A 20860-nucleotide genomic window follows, 5' to 3' on the forward strand; every position below is an offset into this window, starting at 1 on the left:
CTTCTACTGTGTAATCATAAGGGATTTGATTTAAGTCATACTTGAATGGTCTAGCAGTTTTCTTTGTTTTCTTCAATTTGAGTCTAAAATTGGTAATAAGGAGTTCATGATCTGAGCCACAGTCAGCTCCTGGTCTTGTTTTTGTTGACTGTATAGAGCTTCTTCATCTTTGGCTGCAAAGAATATAATCAATATGATTTCAGTGCTGACCATCTGGTGATGTCCATGTGTAGAGTCTTCTGTTGTGTTGTTGGAAGAGGGTGTTTGCTATGACCAGTGCAATTTCTTGGGAAAACTCTATTAGTCTTTGCCCTGTTTCATTCCGCATTCCAAGGCCAAATTTGCCTGTTACTCCAGGTGTTTCTTGACTTCCTACTTTTGGATTCCAGTCCCCTATAATGAAAAGGACATCTTTTTTGGGTGTTAGTTCTAAAAGGTCTTGTAAGTCTTCATAGAACCGTTCAACTTCAGCTTCTTCAGCATTACTGGTTGGGGCATAGAGTTGGATTAATGTGATATTGAATGGTTTGCCTGGAAACAAACAGAGATCATTCTGTCGTTTTTGAGATTGCATCCAAGTACTGCATTTTGGACTCTTTTGTTGACCATGATGGCTACTCCATTTCTTCTCAGGGATTCCTGCCCGCAGTAGTATATATAATGGTCATCTGTGTTAAATTCACCCATTCCAGTCCATTTTAGTTTGCTGATTCCTAGAATGTCGATGTTCACTCTTGCCATCTCCTGTTTGCCACTGCCAATTTGCCTTGATTCATGGACCTGACATTCCAGGTTCCCATGCAATATTGTTGCGTATGTGACTGGTGACAGAAGCAAGGTCAGGCACCAGATTGATTATATTCTTTGCAGCCAAAGATGGAGAAGCTCTATACAGTCAACAAAAACAAGACCAGGAGCTGACTGTGGCTCAGATCATGAACTCCTTATTGCCAAATTCAGACTTAAATTGAAGAAAGTAGGGAAAACCACTAGACCATTCATGTATGACCTAAATCAAATCCCTTATGATTATACAGTGGAAATGACAAATAGATTTTAGAGTGCCTGAAGAACTGTGGATGGAGGTTTGTAACATTGTATAGGAGGCAGCGATCAAGACCATCCCCATGGAAAAGAAATTTAAAAAGGCAAAATGGTTGTCTGAGGAAGCCTTACAAAAAGCTGAGAAAAGAAGACAAGCTAACGGCAAAGGAGAAAAGGAAAGATACACCCATTTGAATGCAAAGATCCAAAGAATAGCAAGGAGAGATAAGAAAGCCTTCCTCAGTGATCAATACAAAGAAATAGAGGAAAACAACAGAATGGGAAAGACTAGAGATCTCTTCAAGAAAATTAGAGATACCAAGGGAACATTTCATACAAAGATGGGCTCAATAAAGGACAGAAATGGTCTGGACCTAACAGAAGCAGAAGATATTAAGAAGAGGTGGCAAGAATACACAGAAGAACTGTACAAAAAAGATCTTCATGACCCAGATAAGCACGATGGTGTAATCACTCACCTAGAGCCAGACATCCTGGAATGTGAAGTCAAGTGGGCCTTAGGAAGCATCACAACAAACAAAGCTAGTGGAAGTGATGAAATTCCAGCTGAGCTATTTCAAATCCTGAAAGATGATGCTGTGAAAGTGCTGTACTCAATATGTCAGTAAATTTGGAAAACTCAGCAGTGGAAAACTCCAGCCACAGGCCTGGAAAAGGTCAGTTTTCATTCCAATCTCAAAGAAAAGCAATGCCAAATAATGCTCAAACTACTGCACAATTGCACTCATCTCACATGCTAGTAAAGTAATGCTGAAAATTCCCCAACCCAGGCTTCAGCAGTACGTGAACTGTGAACTCCCCGGTGTTCAAGATGGATTTGGAAAAGGCAGAGGAATCAGCAGTCAAATTGCAAACATCCACTGGATCTTCAAAAAAGCACTAGAGTTCCAGAAAAACTTCTGCTTTATTGACTACTCGAAAGCCTTTGCTGTGTGGACCACAATAAACTGTTGAAAATACTTCAAGATATGGGAATGCCAGACCACCTGACCTGCCTCCTGAGAAATCTGTATGCAAGTCAAAAAGCGACAGTTAGAAGTGGACCTGGAACAACAGACTGGCTCCTAATAGGAAAAGGAGTATGTCAAGACTGTATATTGTCACCCTGTTTATTTAACTTATATGCAGAGTACATCATGCAAAATGCCAGGCTGGATGAAGCACAAGCTGGAATCAAGGTTGTGGGGAAAAATATCAATAATCTCAGATATGCAGATGACACCACCCTTATGGCAGAAAGAAAAGAACTAAAGAACCTCGTGATGAAAGTGAAAGAGTGAAAAATTTGGCTTAAAACTCAACATTCAGAAAACTAAGATCATGGCATCTGGTCCCATCACTTCATAGCAAATAGATGGGGAAATAACAGAAACAGGAGCAGACTTCATTTTTGAGGGCTCCAAAATCACTGGAGATGTTGAGCTCAGCCATGAAATTAAAAGACGCTTGCTCTTTCAAAGAAAAGGTATGACCAACCTAGATAGCATATTAAAAAGCAGAGACATTACTTTGCCAACAAAAGTCCATTTAGTCAAACCTATGTATTTTCCAGTAGTCATGTATGGGTGTGAGAGTTGGACTATAAAGAAAGCTGAGCACCAAAGAATTGATGCTTTTGAACTGTGTGTTGGAGAACACTCTTGAGAGTCCCTTGGACTGCAAGATCAAACCAGTCAATCCTAAAGGAAATCAGTCCTGAATATTCTTTGGAAGGACTGATGCTGCAGCTGAAACTCCAGTACTTTGGCCACCTGATGTGAAGAACTGACTCATTGGAAAAGACCCTGGGATGATTCTGGGATACATTGAAGGTGGGAAAAGGGGACAACAGAGGATGAGATGGTTGGATGGCATCAAATCACCGACTCAATGGACATGAGGTTGAGTAAGCTCCAAGAGCTGGTGATGGACAGGGAAGCCTGGCATGCTGCAGTCCACGGGGTCGCAAAGAGTCAGACAGAATCGACGACTGAACTGAATATAAGAATATGCATTCAGTAAGACAAATTTTGTTATAATACAGTTGGTGATTGATTCCCTTCCTCCTCCCAGTCACCATTTTCATTTCAGTGGCTCAGACAGTAAAGAACTGGCCTGCCAATTCAGGAGACACGGGTTTGATCCCTGTGTCGGAAAGATCCCCTGGAGCTGCGCATGGCAACCCACTCCAGTATTCTTGCCTAGAGAATCCCCATGGGCAGAGGAACTTGGCAGGCTTTGGTCTGTAGGGTCAGAAAAGAATTGGACACAACATAGAGGCCAAACAATAACAACAACCTTGCAAAAGTGTGTCCGTGATGTTCAACTATTTAATTTGGGAGGGCTTCCCTGGTGGCTCAGATGGTAAAACATCTGCCTGCAATTTGGGAGATCCAGTTTTGATCCTTCAGTCAGGAAGACACCCCTCCTCCTCCCCCGGAGAAGGGAATGGCAACCCACTCCAGTATTCTTGCCTGGAGAACCCCATGGACAGAGGAGCCTGGCGGACTACAGTCCATAGGGTTACAAAGATCAGACACAACTGAGTGACTAACACTTTCACTTTCATTATCTTAGGGTTTTTCCATATATATGCACTTTATCTCTACCAGTGTCAGTGCAGTTTGGCTCCCTTGCAGTTTTTACTTGTGGAATCCATGTTTCTTCTCTCTATTCCATGGCCCACGTGTCATCCGGCATCAGAACGATGCTCTAATGGCTCCAAATCTCAAAAGCTCGCTGAAATCTGTTCCTTCTGCCTGAAGCCCCTTTCTCTTCAAGCTTTGAAACCAAGTTAACAAGGCAGGCAAATTATGAAAGAGGCACCAAGCTTTTCTCTCCACCCACTCTTCTTTCTCCCCACCTATTCTGCTTTCCCCCAGGTGCTCAACACAAACCTATTTCTCCAGTTTCCTTCCTCAGTACAACTCAGTTCAAGTAGATGGATACATGTGGACACATGCATTCATAAGACATGTTCAAATATGAATCCTAGTTTTGCTTAGCCAAGACCCCACACCACTGTGTAGTGAGTAAGACTGATCATTCCCTAGAAGAACAATAAGAGGATGGGCTTCATAACTGCTAACCGATTGCCCCTGAGTAATTTGTTTTTCATAGCCAGTTAAAAAAAAAAAAAACAACAACATATTTTTGAAGAGGAGTTGCCAGGATGTAGAAAAATCATTGCTCAATTTATTTGGCAATGAAAATAGCCATTGTGGTTTTTTTTTTTTTTTTTTTTAATGCAACTTGACTTCTGTTAGGTAATTCTTGTTGACACAGTGTTTCAATCAAATTGCCTGGTAGGGAGAGATGAGCAGAAAAGCACTTACAAACTATCAACCACAGCAGGGACTCAATCCACATTGCACAGTGGAAAATGCAACTTGAGAAATCCACCTTATGTCAGTGGGCAAGAAAGGGAAGAGGAAAAAAACACAGTCTTGCTAATCGAACCACAGAAGGGCAAGCTGCCACCTTCCTAGACAAATTCACTGGCGAGTACAGAACCCACTCGATTCCTGAATGTGGTGGGGTCCTGAAGTTATTAAACCATGTAAAAGATTCTCTAAATTTTTACATTATAACTTCCCCATTTTTCTTAATTTTGACTTGTCATCCAGTCTGTTGAACTGTATCAAAGCAATTCTTTCAAAAATGATTTTATGATTCATGCAAGTTCTATTTTCTGAGTCCTTGAACACTGGTTACCTTAACACATGAACTAAAATTAACTCAATATAAAATTTCATGGCCACAACCTTTTCTCTCAACAAAGGCTGTAGATGATTCTTGAACGGCAAAGTTGATCTGCTTTTTTTTTTTTTTTTTTTTTTACTACTTTGTAGGTAACATTTTCCATTTTCCCTTCACTGGAACAATCACAGTTCTTAGTGGGTTTTTTTTTTTTTTTCTCTCTCTCTCTCTTCTTATATACCATTCAGAACCTGTTTTCTTAATAGTTGATAGGCAGTTACCCCTAGGGAGAGACTTACCTTTATTGAGTGAAGACTCAATAAAGTTTTAACCTCCAGGACCAGGGCCCGTAGATTGATGAGTTCAGGCTTGAGAGCATCTGTGTTTAAGAGAAGTCATCTGCTGATTGCTGAAAGAGCACAGGGAGGAGATGCCCGGACTTAGGTATTATTGGCACCATGGAAAGGGAGACTCTGGAGATGTAAACCAATTAGAAAGTCAATGGACAAATACTCATTAAAAACTCCCCCTTAGAAAAGAAGTTTGCTGAGAGGATTATTGTGGGAGTTCTTTGGTCATATTTATTTTATTTGTGTCCATTTATGCATTTGGGCTTCCCTGGTGCCTCAAAGAGCCGCCTGCCAATGCAAGAGACATGGGTTCGATCTCTGAGCTGGGAGGATCCCCTGGAGACAGAAATGGCAACCCACTCCAGTATTCTTGCCTGGAGAATCCCATTGACAGAGGAGCCTGGAGGGCTACAGTCCATCGGGTTGCAAAAAGAGTCAGACAAGACTTAGACCAAACTACATGCATTTATTTTTACCAAACCATTTGAAAGTAAGTTGCAAACATCATGACACTTGACCACAGCCTGTATTGGCTAAAAACTAGGACCTCCTTTTGCATACACAGAATGTAATTTTCATGCCCAATAAATGTTTAAATGTACAATGCCATCTAATGTATAGTACTTATTTATTTAAATTTTTCCAAATATTCTCCCCTAAAATGTCTTTTGTAGACATCCCCCCCATCATACACATATACCCACTCAAGATCCAATTAAAGCTTGCACATTATTAATATTTTGGGTCATCACGTCTCCTTAACTGCCTTTAACCTGGAAGAGTACTTCTTCATGCTTTTTCTAGGGCAGTGGATTTTTGAGGGGTGGGGAAGGAGATATCTATTACGTAACTGACATTTTAGAAAATAATATAGACCTGTTGTCTTGCAGAATGTCCCACAATGTGGATTTGGCAGATTCAGGAATGGCTGTATGATTTGTGATGCAAGAAAATGCACAAGATGAAAATACAAGACTGTCTGTTCAGAAATTAGTAAGAATTTCAGGACAAGTGACAGCAGGACGTTAAACCAAGGATGATGATGATGATGATGATGATGATGTGTGTGTGGTTTTTTTTTTTGCAGGAAAGATTGCTGAAACTTTTATTTTTTATTTTGCTTAGAGCAAGTTAGATATTGTAAGATTATAAACTGGTAACTTACTATAGTGTTCATTTATAATTTATATTTAGAACACATCTTGCTATTAAAAAATTTTTTTTTTACTGTTATAAACTGTTTAGGTTTAAATTATTTTTCTATAACCTGAAAGAAGATCTGGGACATTTAATGCAGAAATATTTTGCATCTGTAGTCCGGATGCAATAAAAGTCACAAAATAGAAAACCTACTGTTGTAACCCTATTTAACTGTCCCGTTCAGTGGCACTAAGTACATCCACATTGTTGTGCATCTCTCACCATTGAGGATGGGGGATATTTCACCACACAGGTCATGTGCCCATGGAGCTGGCCCCAGCCAGATATGATCCCCATGATTTTATTTAGGCAAAAAATATTGCCGAGACTACAATGTAAGTGATGTTGGGCACCTCCCATCATATCATATCAGGAAAAGCACTCAGCTCAGGAAAGCTTTCCTGATAGTGTTTTGATCAGTGCTTCTGTTTGATTTTATTTGATCTTAATTTTCAGTAAGAATATCATTCTTAGGTTGGACTGTAGACTCTTGTGTCTCTCACCCTTACCTTCCTTTTCATTTCTGTCTTTCGCCTCTATTTTTTGGAAGGCCTCATCAATTTTTCCATCAAATTCCTGACTCCATTTTCAACAGTGTCAGTTTCTGCTCTTCATTCATAGCTTCCAATGGAAAGTCAATAATACAATGAAATTTTTAGTTTTCTATCAACCCTCTCCTATTCTATCCATTTCCCATTTCATCTCATGTCTTTTCTTCTCAACCTGTTTTTCTTTATAAATTTTCTTCTCTTGATAGAGACAGCCCATCTTCTCATATCCTATAGAAGATGCTAATATTATTTTCCTAAAATTTCTTTGGGTTCCTAAAACTGATGGTTTTTAGAAATTTGAGCTTTCAGGATGATGTTCCTTTTCCCTCATATGGCACTATTTCTAAAAGACTCCATGCTGTGCTGGTTCTTGTTTCTGATTACTCATCTTTACATTGAAAGTTCTAGCAGACAATGTGTTTCTCAACAGAGAGAGTATTCAAATTTCTCTTGGCAATGCTCCCTAGTATTCCTTTCTCAGACAGCAGTTTTTTGGAAGATTGATATGCACAGTTGAGAACACAATTCTCTGTATTCAGGGGATGTTCATCTAGTTTACTCAGCTAGACTGAAATAGGATCTTTTCCTAGTAACATTTTCTTGGGTTTTGACCCTGGGTTTCATTTACATGTTAATTCCTATCCACTTTCCAAGAATTCATTGCCTAAGACTTGTATTCTTGTTGTCTTCATTTAAAAATATCAATAGCAACTAGACCAACCAAATCTTGATCAAATACTTTTCACTTATTCATTGTTACACATGGTTTAGGCTTAAATCCTTTTTTATAATCTGAAAGAAGATCTGGGACATCTAATACAGAAATATTTTGCATCTGTAGTCAAGATTAAACAGAACTAAAAAAGGGTTGCAGTTTGTTAACTGTTTTTACTTTGCATTGGTATTTCTGTCTGTAGAAAGAAGAGAAAATACTAAGATAATTAAGAGTGGGGGAAGGAAAGTAAATAGAGAAATTGGTGGCATCTACTCTAGTACGCTGGACACCTGATGTGAAGAACTGACTCACTAGAAAAGACCGTGATGCTGGGAAAGATTGCAGGCTGGAGGAGGGGGAGACAACAGAGGATGGGATGGTTGGATGACATCACCAACTCAATGAAGATGAGTTTGAGCAAGCTTTGGGAGTTGGTGATGGACAGGGAAGCCTGGCGTGCTGCAGTCCATGGGGTTGCAAAGAGTCAGACATGACTAAGTGACTGAATTGACTCCAGGAGATAGCCACTGAATTTAGAAAAGAAATAGAAAAAGAAAAATTATGAAAAAAGAACCCTAGGCAAAAAAAAATTACATCTCTTAAACAATGAAGAAACTGTGCTTGGCCTCAAGGGTGTTCAGTCTTTTTTTCAGCCTCTTTGGAATGTAAAGATGGGGACCAAGATGCCTATCACCTGGGTAAAAAGTTTACAGTTATCTGTAGAGAAAGATAATGATACTAAATCATCTACTCTATCCCATCTACTGTACTCTACTAAGCATCTACTCTAATCAGTATTCAACTTGTATAGCAACCTCTCTTTTAAACTCTGCTTCATCTACTTCAGTCAACCCATGCCTCATGTCTGACCGAACCCATGCTTCAGTCAACCCACGTCTCACCCTTCTACTGTGGTCCCAAAGCTAAGATGTGCTAGTAGCCTTACAATTGCTGACCAATGGCAGCTCCTCTTTTATGTAACCAATTTACAAAACACCTGCAGTCTGGAAATTACAGTGGATGGTAGCTTATATAAAGTCTGAGCAAGTGAATAGAAGAGAGGATAGGGATATAGTACAGTTGTTCAGTTGCTATGTCATGTCTGACTGTTTGCTACCCCATGGACTGCAGCGCACTAGACTCCCCTGTCCTTAAGTATCCCCCAGAGTTTTCTCAAATTCATGTCCATTGAGTCAGTGATGTTCAGTACAGAACTGTGTTATAAGTGAGCAAAACAAGCTCCACAGGCATTAAGCTTGAGCCCAGGAATGCCCAACTTTTCCTTGGTTATACAGCAGTCTGAACTCAATAATCTGATCTCAGAGTAGCAAATGGTAAGTTCAGCTACCAAAACAACCTGCACAAAAATGAACGTAGGCAAATAATAAATAAATACAAGAAAAATTAACTACAGAAGTAAATATACAGGAGGAAGTTGAATATTACCCTACACATTTAGTAAAACTTAGTAAATTTTCCAGTAGTAGATTAAATCCAAGAAGCTAAGACTTGTTTCTCAAGGAAGGAGGAGACAAAAGCAATGAAAAAGCCAAAGAGTAAAGCTTGTGGCTTTTTGAGGTCTTGTGTAGACACAAACCATAGTGTTCAAAGTCATTCAAATGTCAGATGTGTGAATTTGAGAGAAAAATATTTTGAAATAGTCAACAGTTGATTAAAAGGCACGGATTGAAATAAAGTGGTGTAAAAATATTCAAGAACAATAAATTGGAATAAGAAGAATACATGAAAGGTATATAGTAGATAATAAATGTTTAAAAGACAAAGTATAAGAATGTATAATAACTCTTATGCAAACAACTACAAAGTTTGAAGAGCTGATAAGAGAAAGACTCAGTGGGTTGATGCAAGGGCCAGCACCACCCTTCCTCTAGGAGATGAGTCGCCTATTTGATGGGTGGGGCGGGATGTGGGAGCATTTGGTAATAGAAACTCCAAATAGGTCTAGAGTTACCAGAGCAGAGGAAGCTGTGTTTAAACTTCTCAGAATGTAGCTCATGAATTTGCAAGGAGTTATGTGCCCTACAATGACATGTGAATTGCAGATAAGCAGTGATAGAGGGCCCTGTTTGGGGAGGCTGACTAACACACCCCAAGTCAGAGGATCTTTGAGTCCCTACTCTACAGGCCCACCCCACCTCCCCCCACCACACCCTTACCACCACCACCCCCCCACACACACATGTAGAGGAATCGGAGGGGTCTAAGAATGAGCCAGAGGATCCAGTAGAATCCAAGTCTGGATGGAGAGGTTGCCAAAAGTGCCAGAGACAGCCAGGTTCCTTCCCCAAAAATGTACACTTTCTTTCCATTCTGAGAGGTGACGTCTGAGCCAGAGGCTGCGCTTCCCAGTCTCTTTAGCATCCAGGTATGGCAATATGTCTAGTTACTGTTGATGGAATGGGAGTGGAAGTGAATAAGAAGTAAAAGAGCTGTCCCATATTCTTTCCTCTTCTTCTGGTTAGAAGAAAACATTCCAAGTCCCTTGGGTGATGGTTCCCGTATCCAGTTTGAGAACCACAGTGAATTCACCAAGGGCTACCTAGAATATGGGCTTCCCTGGTGGCTCAGATGGTAAAGAACCCACCTGCAATGCAGAAGACCTAGGATATGCTAAATATTCACAGGAAATAATAGTATCAGTGGAACATACCACAATGAACTAAAGGGAACATTTGAGATATAAATCTTTGAGGAAAACATAGTACCATCTAGGACACTGAGTAAATTACTACTTATAAATTGTTTGATCCTAAATAATTAATAAAAGAAACTGTTAGATATTTCTTTTGGCCTGCAGTCCCAAGATTCTCAGGGCACTATGAACCAAGAAAGATGGGGACATCTGCTTTAGGGAATGGTGGAACCACAAATGAAAGGCTACCAGGTTCTTAATTCCCACATGACAGAAAGCCGCCAACCAATAAAGAGCTCCCACACTAGACTGGTATATGAGTCAGGTATACATTTCAGTGGCATTAACCATTGAACTTTGGGAGTTTGTCGTTACCTAACTAATACACAGAGCATGTAGGAATCCAGATGTGAGGACAAGAGCCTCAGATGTCAACAGTGGATTCCTGCCACTGCTCTACCACAAGGAGGACCAGAAGAGATGAACTACATCTCCCTGGAGGCCACCAAGCCAAAAAGATGACTCACAGAGTAGATGCGCTCTACCCAGTCAGTACATAAGCCCCCTGAAACAAAGATGAACCCTAAATAAAGGGGCAAAGAATATGGAGGAGGTGAAGAATGCTTAGAATTTAGCCCAAATGAGATTGAGTAACAAATTCGTCATGCTCAAATTTTTGCCATCGGTGCATAAGTGTTTAAATGCTAAGTTAATTACACCTTTTGGAAAAGAAACAGGCTTATGGTGATGTGTTTAACAATTTGCATAGAGATCTGATGTAATTGTTTTATATCGTTCCTAGCAAGACAAATGTGTTTCGCCCTCTAGGAAAGGTGCCTCTTTCCCTCCCTTCCCATCTCCCCTAGACCTCGGTTAAGCTCAGAAGAAAGATGGAGAAGGCGGTGCCTTGGTCCCCAGGTGGATGCAATCATAGGTAAGCAGGGCTCTGTTACAGCACTGATGGCAACTTCCGGTGCCTGTTTATTTGTAGGGCTTTGTCGCTCCTGGCCTGCTGTAGACCGTGGTCTTAGTGGTCTTTATACCAGCTGTACCGGACGCACAAGGTGGGCTCAACAGAGGTCTTATTGGATGAATAAAATGCCTTTTGCCTACTTCACAATGTCACCTAGGGCACCGTCTGCCGCCTTCACAATGTCCCCCAAGGCACGGTGTTGCCTACTTCACAATGTCACTTTCACCTGACCCCGCACAGAAATGGGGACTTCACAGGAGTTTTCTGGGATATCACTGGTTTCAGCCCCATCTAATCTGAATCACTCGCCAGTGGTGGTTCCAGCCAATGAAGTTTTGAAAAGCAAACGATCCGAAGTCCTGAGCTGCAGCAAATGGATTTAGGTTAAACAGCGGGGATGGAGAGGGGTACTAAACCCTGAGTTGCAAGCACTTGGGAAGCCCTCTCCGAAAGGGCGAGGAATTGGAGCTGCGTGTAGGCAGGGGTATGCATTTCTACACTGCCCAGGACGCCCCGTCTCCGCTGCTGCAGACCAGTGGCCGGCCCTGGAAGCCAGCGGTGTGGACGTGAACTGATCTGTCCCAGCCCTGGGTCGCCAAACCGCTCGACGGAGTGCGGAGAAAGCAGCACGTACGTCCCAGGAGTGCAGGAGGGGAACCGGCCCGGCCCGGCTCACGGGGCGCTAGAGGGTCAGAAAGGACCCGCCCTTCCCAGACGGGCCCAGCAGGGCGAAGGTTGTCCTCAAGACCACGTGAGGCCTCCTCGCCCCTAAAAAGCCCCAGGCAGGCCGGGCTTATGAGAGAGGAAAGTTAAGAAGGACGCCCGAAACTCCGCGTCTGGGCGCCCCGCTGCCGGACCCAGAGCCTCTCTACCAGCAGCTGCCTCGTCCTGCCGAGCGGAGCGGAGATCGCGGCCGCCGAGCAATGCCCCGCCACCGCCGGGATGAGCGCCTCGGGCTGCCCCCGCCGCCAGCCCGGCTGCCGCTGCTCCTGCTGCTTCTGGCCGCCGCGGTGCCTCTGAGCCAGGCAGGTGAGCCGCGCGCCCAGAGTGCCGCCCCGGCTGGGGGCCCTGGGAGGGACCCCTGGGAGCCCGCGTGCTCCCCTCTGCGCGCGTGCCGCCCTGTGCGCTCGAGTCCACTCAAGTTGACTTCCCGCGGGTGTCCGTCTGTTTTCTGGATGGAAGCCAAGGAACGCGCTTCTGCCGGGAGGTGGGGGGACGGCCCGGGTTGCTCCAGCCCTGCTGGCGCTCGGGCATGGCCCCGGACGAGGACTTGGGGGTGTGTTTCTCCGAATTTGGAAAGTGCTGGCCGGAATTCTTGGCAGACAAATAGGTTCGCTCCGGTACGGCTCTTGGCTTTGCTGATTCTTGGCTGATCCTAAAAGCGTTAGCCAAAGGACATCTAAATATATTTATTCTCATCATAGAGTGTGATCCAGGTTGCCACTTTTTTTTTTTTTTTTTTGGACAATGGCTTTGGTTTAAAGTGTTGAGAAGTGCAACCTGGTATTGTTAGCTTGAAATGTGCTAGGCAGTGTACCCAAGGATTTATGTTCTTTCAGTTACTGCTCACTGCAGTTCTAAATGGGCTTGCAAGGTGGCATAGTGGTAAAACAGAATCCGCCTGCCAATGCAGAAACCGCAGGAGGCGTGGATTTGATCCCTGGGTGAGGAAGATCCCCTGGAGAAGGAAATCCACTCCAGTTTTCTTGCCTGGGAAATCCCATGGAAAGAGGAGCCTGGCAGGCTACAGTCCATGGGGTGGCAAAGAGTCTGACACGACTTAACCAGTAAACAACAACAATAACACGATCCTAAATAGGTTTATTATCCGTATTCTACAGATGAGAAAGTTTGAGACTGGGCAAGTTCAATGATTTGCATAAAGATACACAGCAAGTGGAGGCAGAGCTGAAATGCAAAACGGCATGTACTTGGCTACTCCCCTCTTAATAAAACAGGTTTTAAACAAGGTTTTATCCCTACAGGTATTGACACTGAACTGTACCCTTTGCTTCAAAAGCAAAAGGAGGGTGTGTGTGTGTGTGTGTATGTGTGTGTGTGTGTGTGTGTGTGTTGAGGTGGGGGGAGGTCTGGGTTTTGTCTGTTTCACTCCCAACGAGTAAAACTAAGATTAAGTTAAAAAAACAAACAAACAAACAAAAAAAAACACCTGAAAGACTTCAAAAGTAACGCATAAGAGACAATTTATTTAAAACGAGAGAGGATTCATTTTATTTCCTAATCCCCTTTCTGTGCTGACCTTGCACAAGACTAGGGTGGGGTTCAGCAGGGCTATCCCTTCCTAAAAGCGCCTTATGGGTTCTTGTTCTACTGTCTTCCATCAACCAGTGTGTGCAGTTACCAGATTTCAAAGCCTTAGCTTTAGCAATGTGCCCACTTATCACTCTTAAATTTTTCCAGTCTCTGAAGCTGCCTCAGCTTCTGAGCTCAGAATTGATCACTCCCTGGCTCCTGACCCGTGATTTGCTTGCACGTTCTGGAGGCGGTGGTGTCGATGTCGCCTTGTGCCGCACTGAAACTGCTCAGTTTTGAACACACCTGGGACAGGCTGGGGAGTGCCCCGGAAACGGAAATGGCGGTTGTGTCTGAAACGATGGCAGAAACTTTTCTCCCTTTCCTGGTCTCCTTTTATGTTATCGGAATTGTTTTAAATGTTCCGGTAGATGGAGTGGGCAGCCTAAAGAATGAGGTGGGAGACATTGTTTTTCTGAAGATGGGGCACTGTTTATTTAGGAAAATATCACCCTGCAAGAAATTGCTTCTTAAACTGAGTCACCGATTCTGGCCTCAGTCTATTATAGGCTTCAAACATAATCACATTGCATTTATCTTTCCAGACTGAAATCCCCACGTGTGTTTTAGGATGACTTGTAAATTTTTCTTTTCTTTTCTTTTCTTTTTTTTTTTTGCCCAGCGGCTTGTGGCCCCAACCAGAGACTGAACCCAAGCCATTGACAATAAGAGCATGGGGTTCTAACCACTGGACAACCAGGGAATTACCAGTTTTCCTAGTCATATGTATAGGGCAGTCAGGTTGTCACTAGAGAAAGAGATGGGTTGGCTGCCAAGACACTCATAAGTGGCATGTGCCTTGGTAAAGTGAGTTTCAGATCTGGCCCTGGATTTCTCTGGGATAGACTCTAGAAATTCATTCTTTGCAGTTTTCCAGAGTTGATCAGATACAGGAAACTGATTTTTAACAATCCGATTACTTGTGTAGCCTGCTCTGGGCACATTCTCACTGTAGTCAAACTACCTGGGATAAAAAATATATCAGGGATTCTCAGGCTGAGGACCTGATTCATCTGCCTCTTACTAGGACTGGGCACTTCAGGCAGTACATAACTGCTCCTTACCAGTTACTGCTTGCCCAAAACAGCTGGTCACAGACTCTTTTTCCACTCTTCCATGGTTTACCAGTACCACTTGAGATTAAGTGACTGCCTGTCTAGACTAGCTAATCCCTTTAAGTGGCTGTCAAGGAGTCTACAGTCCTGGGAGTTGTTCAGGCTCCTTAATTGACAGCAGACTTGTGGTTGAGGCCAATCTCAATAGATCCTTGATCTCTGAGGGCTTCCTTATTTCCAGATTCCCTGTGGAAGTTGCACCATATGTTCACTCTTTCCGTGGCAGGTCTTCATTCTTGGAAGTCAAATATTAGAGAGATGGGTTGGAATTGCAAGACAGAAGCCATGGGGCCAGACCGCCTATGTTTGAAGCCTGGCTCCAATACTGACAAACTGCATGACTTTTAGCCAATTATCTAATCTCTCCATGCCTCAATTTCCTCATCTGTAAAATGGGTATTATAATAATACCTATATCGTAAGTTTGTTATGAGGAACAGTGCCTGGCACATAGTGTGAAAGTCCATCAGTCATGTCCAGCTCTTTGCGACCCTATGGACTATACAGTCCATGGAATTCTCCAGGCCAGAATACTGGAATGGATAGCCTTTCCCTTTCCAGGGGATCTTCCCAACCCAGGGCTCAAACCCAGGTCTCCCACATTGCAGGCGGATTCTTTACCAACTGAGCTATCAGGAAAGCTTAACTAGCTAGGGCACATAGTAGGGGCTATATAATTGACTGTCTATTATGACCAGCCATGGGAGTTGCTTTTCTCTGAAAAGGCATCATGGATCTCTTGATAAGAAAGTTCATGGATCTCTTGATAAGAAAGTGAAAGTGAAGTCGCTCAGTCGTGTCCAACTCTTTGCGATCCTGTGGACTGTAGTCTACCAGGCTTCTCTGTCCATGGGATTTTCCAGGCAAGAGTACTGGAGTGCATTGCCATTTCCTTCTCCAGGGGATCTTCCTGACTGAGGGATCGAACCCAGGTCTCCTGCATTGCAGGCAGATGCTTTACCCTCTGAGCCACTTGATAAGGCAACAGAATTGCTGATGATAATTCTTGTTCAGTGAAGTAATAACTCGTTATAAAAACAGATTTCCTTAATCATGGCCTAACATTTTGGGGAGTTGGGGTGCATACCAGTACATTAAGCAGCTCTTTCAGAAAGCACTTTCCTGGGTTGTAAGTGTCTGAAGTCATCATGATTATTTTTGCCAAAGTGCAATTTTATTAACCATGGCTGCTTTACAATTTCCCAATACTTTCCTGTTTTGGGGGGTTCTGTGGTGACTCAGCTAGTAAAGAATCCACCTGCAATGTGGGAGACCTGAATTTGATCTCTGAGTTGGGAAGACCCCCTGGAGAAGGGAACAGCTACAGTATTCTTGCCTGGAGAATTCCATGGATTGTACAGTCCTTGGGATCAAAAAGAGTTGGACGTGACTGAGCGACTTTCACTTCACTTCACCTCACTTCCTGTTTTTCTGTTCCATTTTTTTTTTAATGTGGTAATGTATTATCTTTTTAAAAAACACACACATACTTTTTATTTTACATTGGAATATAGCCCATTAACAATGTAATAGTTTCAGGTGCACAGCAGAGCAACTCGGCCATATATATACATGTATCCATTCTTCCCCAAACTCCTTCCCATGCAGGCTGTTTCATAACATTGAACAGAGTTCCCTGTGTTATACAATAGATCCTTGTTATAAGCTTTAAATACAGCTGTGTATACATGTCAACCCCCAGACTCCCTCATTATCCCTTCCCTTCACTCTCTGCCCTGGTAACCATAAGTTTGTTCTCTATATCTGTGAGTTTGTTTCTATTTGTAAATAAGTTCATTTATATAATTTCTTTTTAGATTTCACATATAAGCTATATCGTATGATATTTCTCTTTCTCTGTCTGACTTCACTCAGTATGATAATCTCTAGATCCATCCATGTTGCTGCATTTGACATTGTTTCATTCTTTTTATTGGCTGAGTAATATTACATTGTATATATGTACCACAGTTTGTTTATCTGTTCCTCTGTCAATGGACATTTAGGTTGCTTCCATGTCTTGACTATTGTAAGCAGTGCTGTAATGAACACTGGGGTGCATATATCCTTTCCGATCATGTTTTCCTCCAGATATATGCCCAGGAGTGGGATTGCAGGGTTGTACGGTAGACCTATTTTTAGTTTTTAAAGAAACCTCCATACTGTTCTCCATAGTGGCTGTATGAATTTACATTCCCACCAAGAGTGCAGGAGGGTTCCCTTCTCTCCACACCTTCCCTAGCATTTATTGTTTGTGGATTTTTTGATGATAGCTATTTTGACTTGTGTGAGGTGATGTCTCATTGTAGTTTTGATTTGCGTTTCTCTTATATGGCTGGTTGGCATCACTGACTCGATGGACATGAGTTTGGGTGAACTCCAGAAGTTGGTGATGGACAGGGAGGCCTGGCATGCTGCAGTTCATGGGGTTGCAAAGAGTCAGACACGACTGAACTGAACTCTCACATCTCAGTTGTTGAACTGAATCAGGCAAAGTCTGAGAAGTCAGTCCTGTGCTAATTAGAGCATCATGAGTGACAGCTGTGTGACCACAGATGCCTCCACACCTGCCACGTTGACTAGGAAAGATGCAGGGTGCAAGCATAAAAGCATCTCATCTTTATCTCCCCCAGTCCCATCAAGCTTCTTCAGTGGAGCCAGAAGCTTTCTTGTCTCTTGGAAGAAATCTAGAGCAAGTTTCGACTTTTCTTGTCACTCTGTTCATAATAGCAATCAATACCCTACTCCCTGTAATGGTGAAAATCTCCAAACTCATTTGAAGAAAAAATCTCTTTCCTTAACTGCTCATTTTCGACCTAGCTGTCGGCGTGGACAAGTGACACTGCCACCTACCTCTTAGTCTTCCTAATGCAGCTCCTCCTTCTCACTGGGCTGCACTGGCCCCTCCAAGCTGCAGGAGCTGAGGGGAGCATGGGAGGTGAGGGCAGTTGGGCCCACCCAGGCAGTCTGGATGCTCTCTGGGACTAAGAGCATCAGAAGGGCTTTGCTGGCCCACAGTCATGGTTTGTGAACTTCCACATGCTACCCCCATCACATGGGTAAGTGCAAGTCCCAGGCTGTCATGTCGGACTCCTTTCACCCCTGGAATTTCAGGAGTCCACCTGCAACTCCTTTTGTCCATCTAAGCAGAAGTCAGGGAGAAGGATATGAAGCAATATTCTCTGATTTGTTTTTCCTTTTTAGGAATGACTGGAACTTTGTCCTAGTAGTTTGGTTACACTTGCTGACTCTTTTGGGGCATAAAAACAGCAAGGTATCATTGCAAGTGCAGTAAGAAAGTAGTAATGAATTTGTGGGCATCTGAATATACCAGCTACCCATCTAGTCAAGGCTGTGGTTTTTCCAGTGGTCATGTATGAATGTGAGAGTTGGACTGTGAAGAAAGCTGAGTGCCAAAGAATTGATGCTTTTGAACTATGGTGCTGGAAAAGACTCTTGAGAGTCCCTTGGACTGCAAGGAGATCCAACCAGTCCATTCTGAAGGAGATCAGTCCTGGGTGTTCTTTGGAGGGAATGATGCTAAAGCTGAAACTCCAGTACTTTGGCCACCTCATGCGAAGAGTTGACTCACTGGAAAAGACTCTGATGCTGGGAGGGATTAGGGGCAGGAGGAGAAGGGGGCGACAGAGGATGAGATGGCTGGATGGCATCACCAACTCGATGGACATGAGTTTGAGTGAACTCTGGGAGTTGGTGATGGACAGGGAGGCCTGGTGTGCTGCAATTCATGGGGTCACAAAGAGTTGGATACGACTGAACTGAACTGAATACTTAGCAATGTTGAACGTCTTTTCATGTGCCTCTTGGCCATCTGTACGTCTTCTTTGGAGAAATGTTTATTTAGGTCCTCTGCCCATTTTTTGATTGGGTTGTTTGTTTTGGATGGTATTAAGTCACATTAGCTGTTTATAAACTTTTGAGACTAATCCCGTGTTGGTCACGTAATTTGCAAATATTTTCCCCAATCTTTGGGCTGTCTTTGGTTTTGTTTATGGTTTCTTTTGCTATGCATAAGCTTTTGAGTTTAATTAGTTCCTATTTGTTTTCATTTTTATTTCCACTACTCTGGGAGGTGAATCAAAACAGATATTGCTGCCATTTATGTCAGAGAGTGTTCTGCCTATGTTTTCTTCTAGGAGCTGTGTAGTGTCTTTAATCCATTTTGAGTTTATTTTTGTGTATGGTATTAAAGAATGATCTAATTTCTTTTTTTTTTTTTTCACATGTAGCTGTCCAGTTTTCCCAGCACCATTTATTGAAGAGACTATCTTCCCACCATTGTGTAGTCTGGCCTCCTTTGTCATAGATTAATTGAGCACAAGTGCATGGGTTTATTTCTGGGCGCTCTATCCTGTTCCATTGATCTATATATCTGTTTTCCTGCCACTACCATACTGTTTTGATGACTATAGTTTTGCAGTATAATCTGGAGTCAGAGAGCCTGGTCTCTCCAGCTCTGTTTTTCTTTCTCAAGATTGTTTTGATGATTTGGGATCTTTTGTGTCTCCATACAAATTATAAGATTTTTTGTTCTAGTTTTGTGAAAAATGTCATTGGCAATTTGATAAGGATTGCATTTGATCTGTAGATTGCCTTGGGTAATGTAATTATTTGGACAATAGTGATTCTTCCAATCCAAGAACATATTTTTTCATCTGTGTCATCTTTGATTTCTTTAATCAGTGTCTTATAGTATTCCATGTACAGGTCTTCTGCACCCTGGGTAGATTTATTCCTAGGTGTTTTATTTTATTTTTTAAAGCAATGATAATGGGATTGTTTCCTTAATTTCTATCTCTGATGTTTCACTTTTAGTGCATAGAAATGCAAGAGATTTCTCTGTATTAATTTTGTATCCTACAACTTTACTGAATTCATTGATGAGCTCTAGTAGTTTTCTGGTAGTATCTTTAGGGTTTTATATGTATAGTATCATGGCAGTGTCACTTTTTTTTTCCCCCAATTTGGATTCCTTTTATTTTCTTCTCTGATTGCTGTAGCTAGGACTTCCAAAGCTATGTTGAATATAAGTGGCAAAAGTGGACATCCTTGCCTTCTTCCTGATCTTAGAGTAAATGCTTTCATCTTTTCACCATTGATTATGATGTTATCCGTAGGGCTGTTTTCAGTTCAGTCACTCAGTCATGTCCGACTCTTTGCGACCCCATGAATCGCAGCACGCCAGGCCTCCCTATCCATCACCAACTCCCAGAGTTTACTCAAACTCATGTCCATTGAGTCGGTGATGCCTTCCAGCCATTTCATCCTCTGTATCCCCTTCTCCTCCTGCCTCCAATCCCTCCCAGGATCAGAGTCTTTTCCAATGAGTCAACTCTTTGCATGAGGTGGCCAAAGTACTGGAGTTTCAGCTTTAGCATCATTCCTCCCAAAGAAATCCCATGGCTAATCTCCTTCAGAATGGACTGGTTGGATCTCCTTGCAGTCCAAGGGACTCTCAAGAGTCTTCTCCAACACCACAGTTCAAAAGCATCAATTCTTTGGCACTCAGCTTTCTTCACAGTCCAACTCTCACATCCATACATGACCACTGGAAAAACCATAGCCTTGACTAGACAGACCTTTGTTGGCAAAGTAATGTCTCTGCTTTTCAACATGCTATCTAGGTTGGTCATAACTTTCCTTCCAAGGAGTAAGCGTCTTTTAATTTCTTTTAAGTTCACCATCTGCAGTGATTTTGGAGCCCCCAAAAATAAAGTCTGACACTGTTTCCACTGTTTCCCCATCTATTTGCCATGAAGGGATGGGACCAGATGCCATGATCTTCGTTTTCCGAATGTTGAACTTTAAGCCAACTTTTTCACTCTCTACTTTCACTTTCATCAAGAGGCTTTTTTGTTCCTTTTCACTTTCTGCCATAAGGGTGGTGTCCTCTGCATATCTGAGGTTACTGATATTTCTCCTGGCAATTTTGATTCCAGCTTGTGCTTCTTCCAGCCAGCGTTTCTCATGATGTACTCTGCATATAAGTTAAATAAGCAGGGTGACAATATACAGCCTTGACGTACTCCTTTTCCTATTTGGAACCAGGCTGTTGTTCCATGTCCAATTCTAACTGTTGCTTTCTGACCTGCATATAGGTTTCTCAAGAGGCAGGTCAGGTGGTCTGGTTTTCCCATTTCTTGAAGAATTTTCCAGTTTATTGTGATCCACACAGTCAACGGCCTTGGCATAGTCAATAAAGCAGAAATAGATGTTTTTCTGGAAC

The 20860-nt window shown here is 42.5% G+C and overlaps 1 protein-coding gene across 1 annotated transcript in view; it reads left to right on the forward strand.

Moving 5' to 3' along the window:
- The first annotated feature begins 11982 nt into the window (after window positions 1–11982).
- PLBD1 (phospholipase B domain containing 1) overlaps window positions 11983–20860 on the forward strand; it is an 86808-nt gene continuing 77930 nt past the window's right edge. Inside the window, exon 1 of the mRNA XM_004006839.5 lies at window positions 11983–12214. Coding sequence (XP_004006888.1) covers window positions 12109–12214 — 106 coding nt within the window. The 5' untranslated portion in view covers window positions 11983–12108. The remainder of the gene's footprint in view (window positions 12215–20860) is intronic.

The sequence above is a fragment of the Ovis aries genome, chromosome 3, assembly GCF_016772045.2.
Source record: "Ovis aries strain OAR_USU_Benz2616 breed Rambouillet chromosome 3, ARS-UI_Ramb_v3.0, whole genome shotgun sequence".
Classification (NCBI taxonomy): Eukaryota; Metazoa; Chordata; class Mammalia; order Artiodactyla; family Bovidae; genus Ovis; species Ovis aries.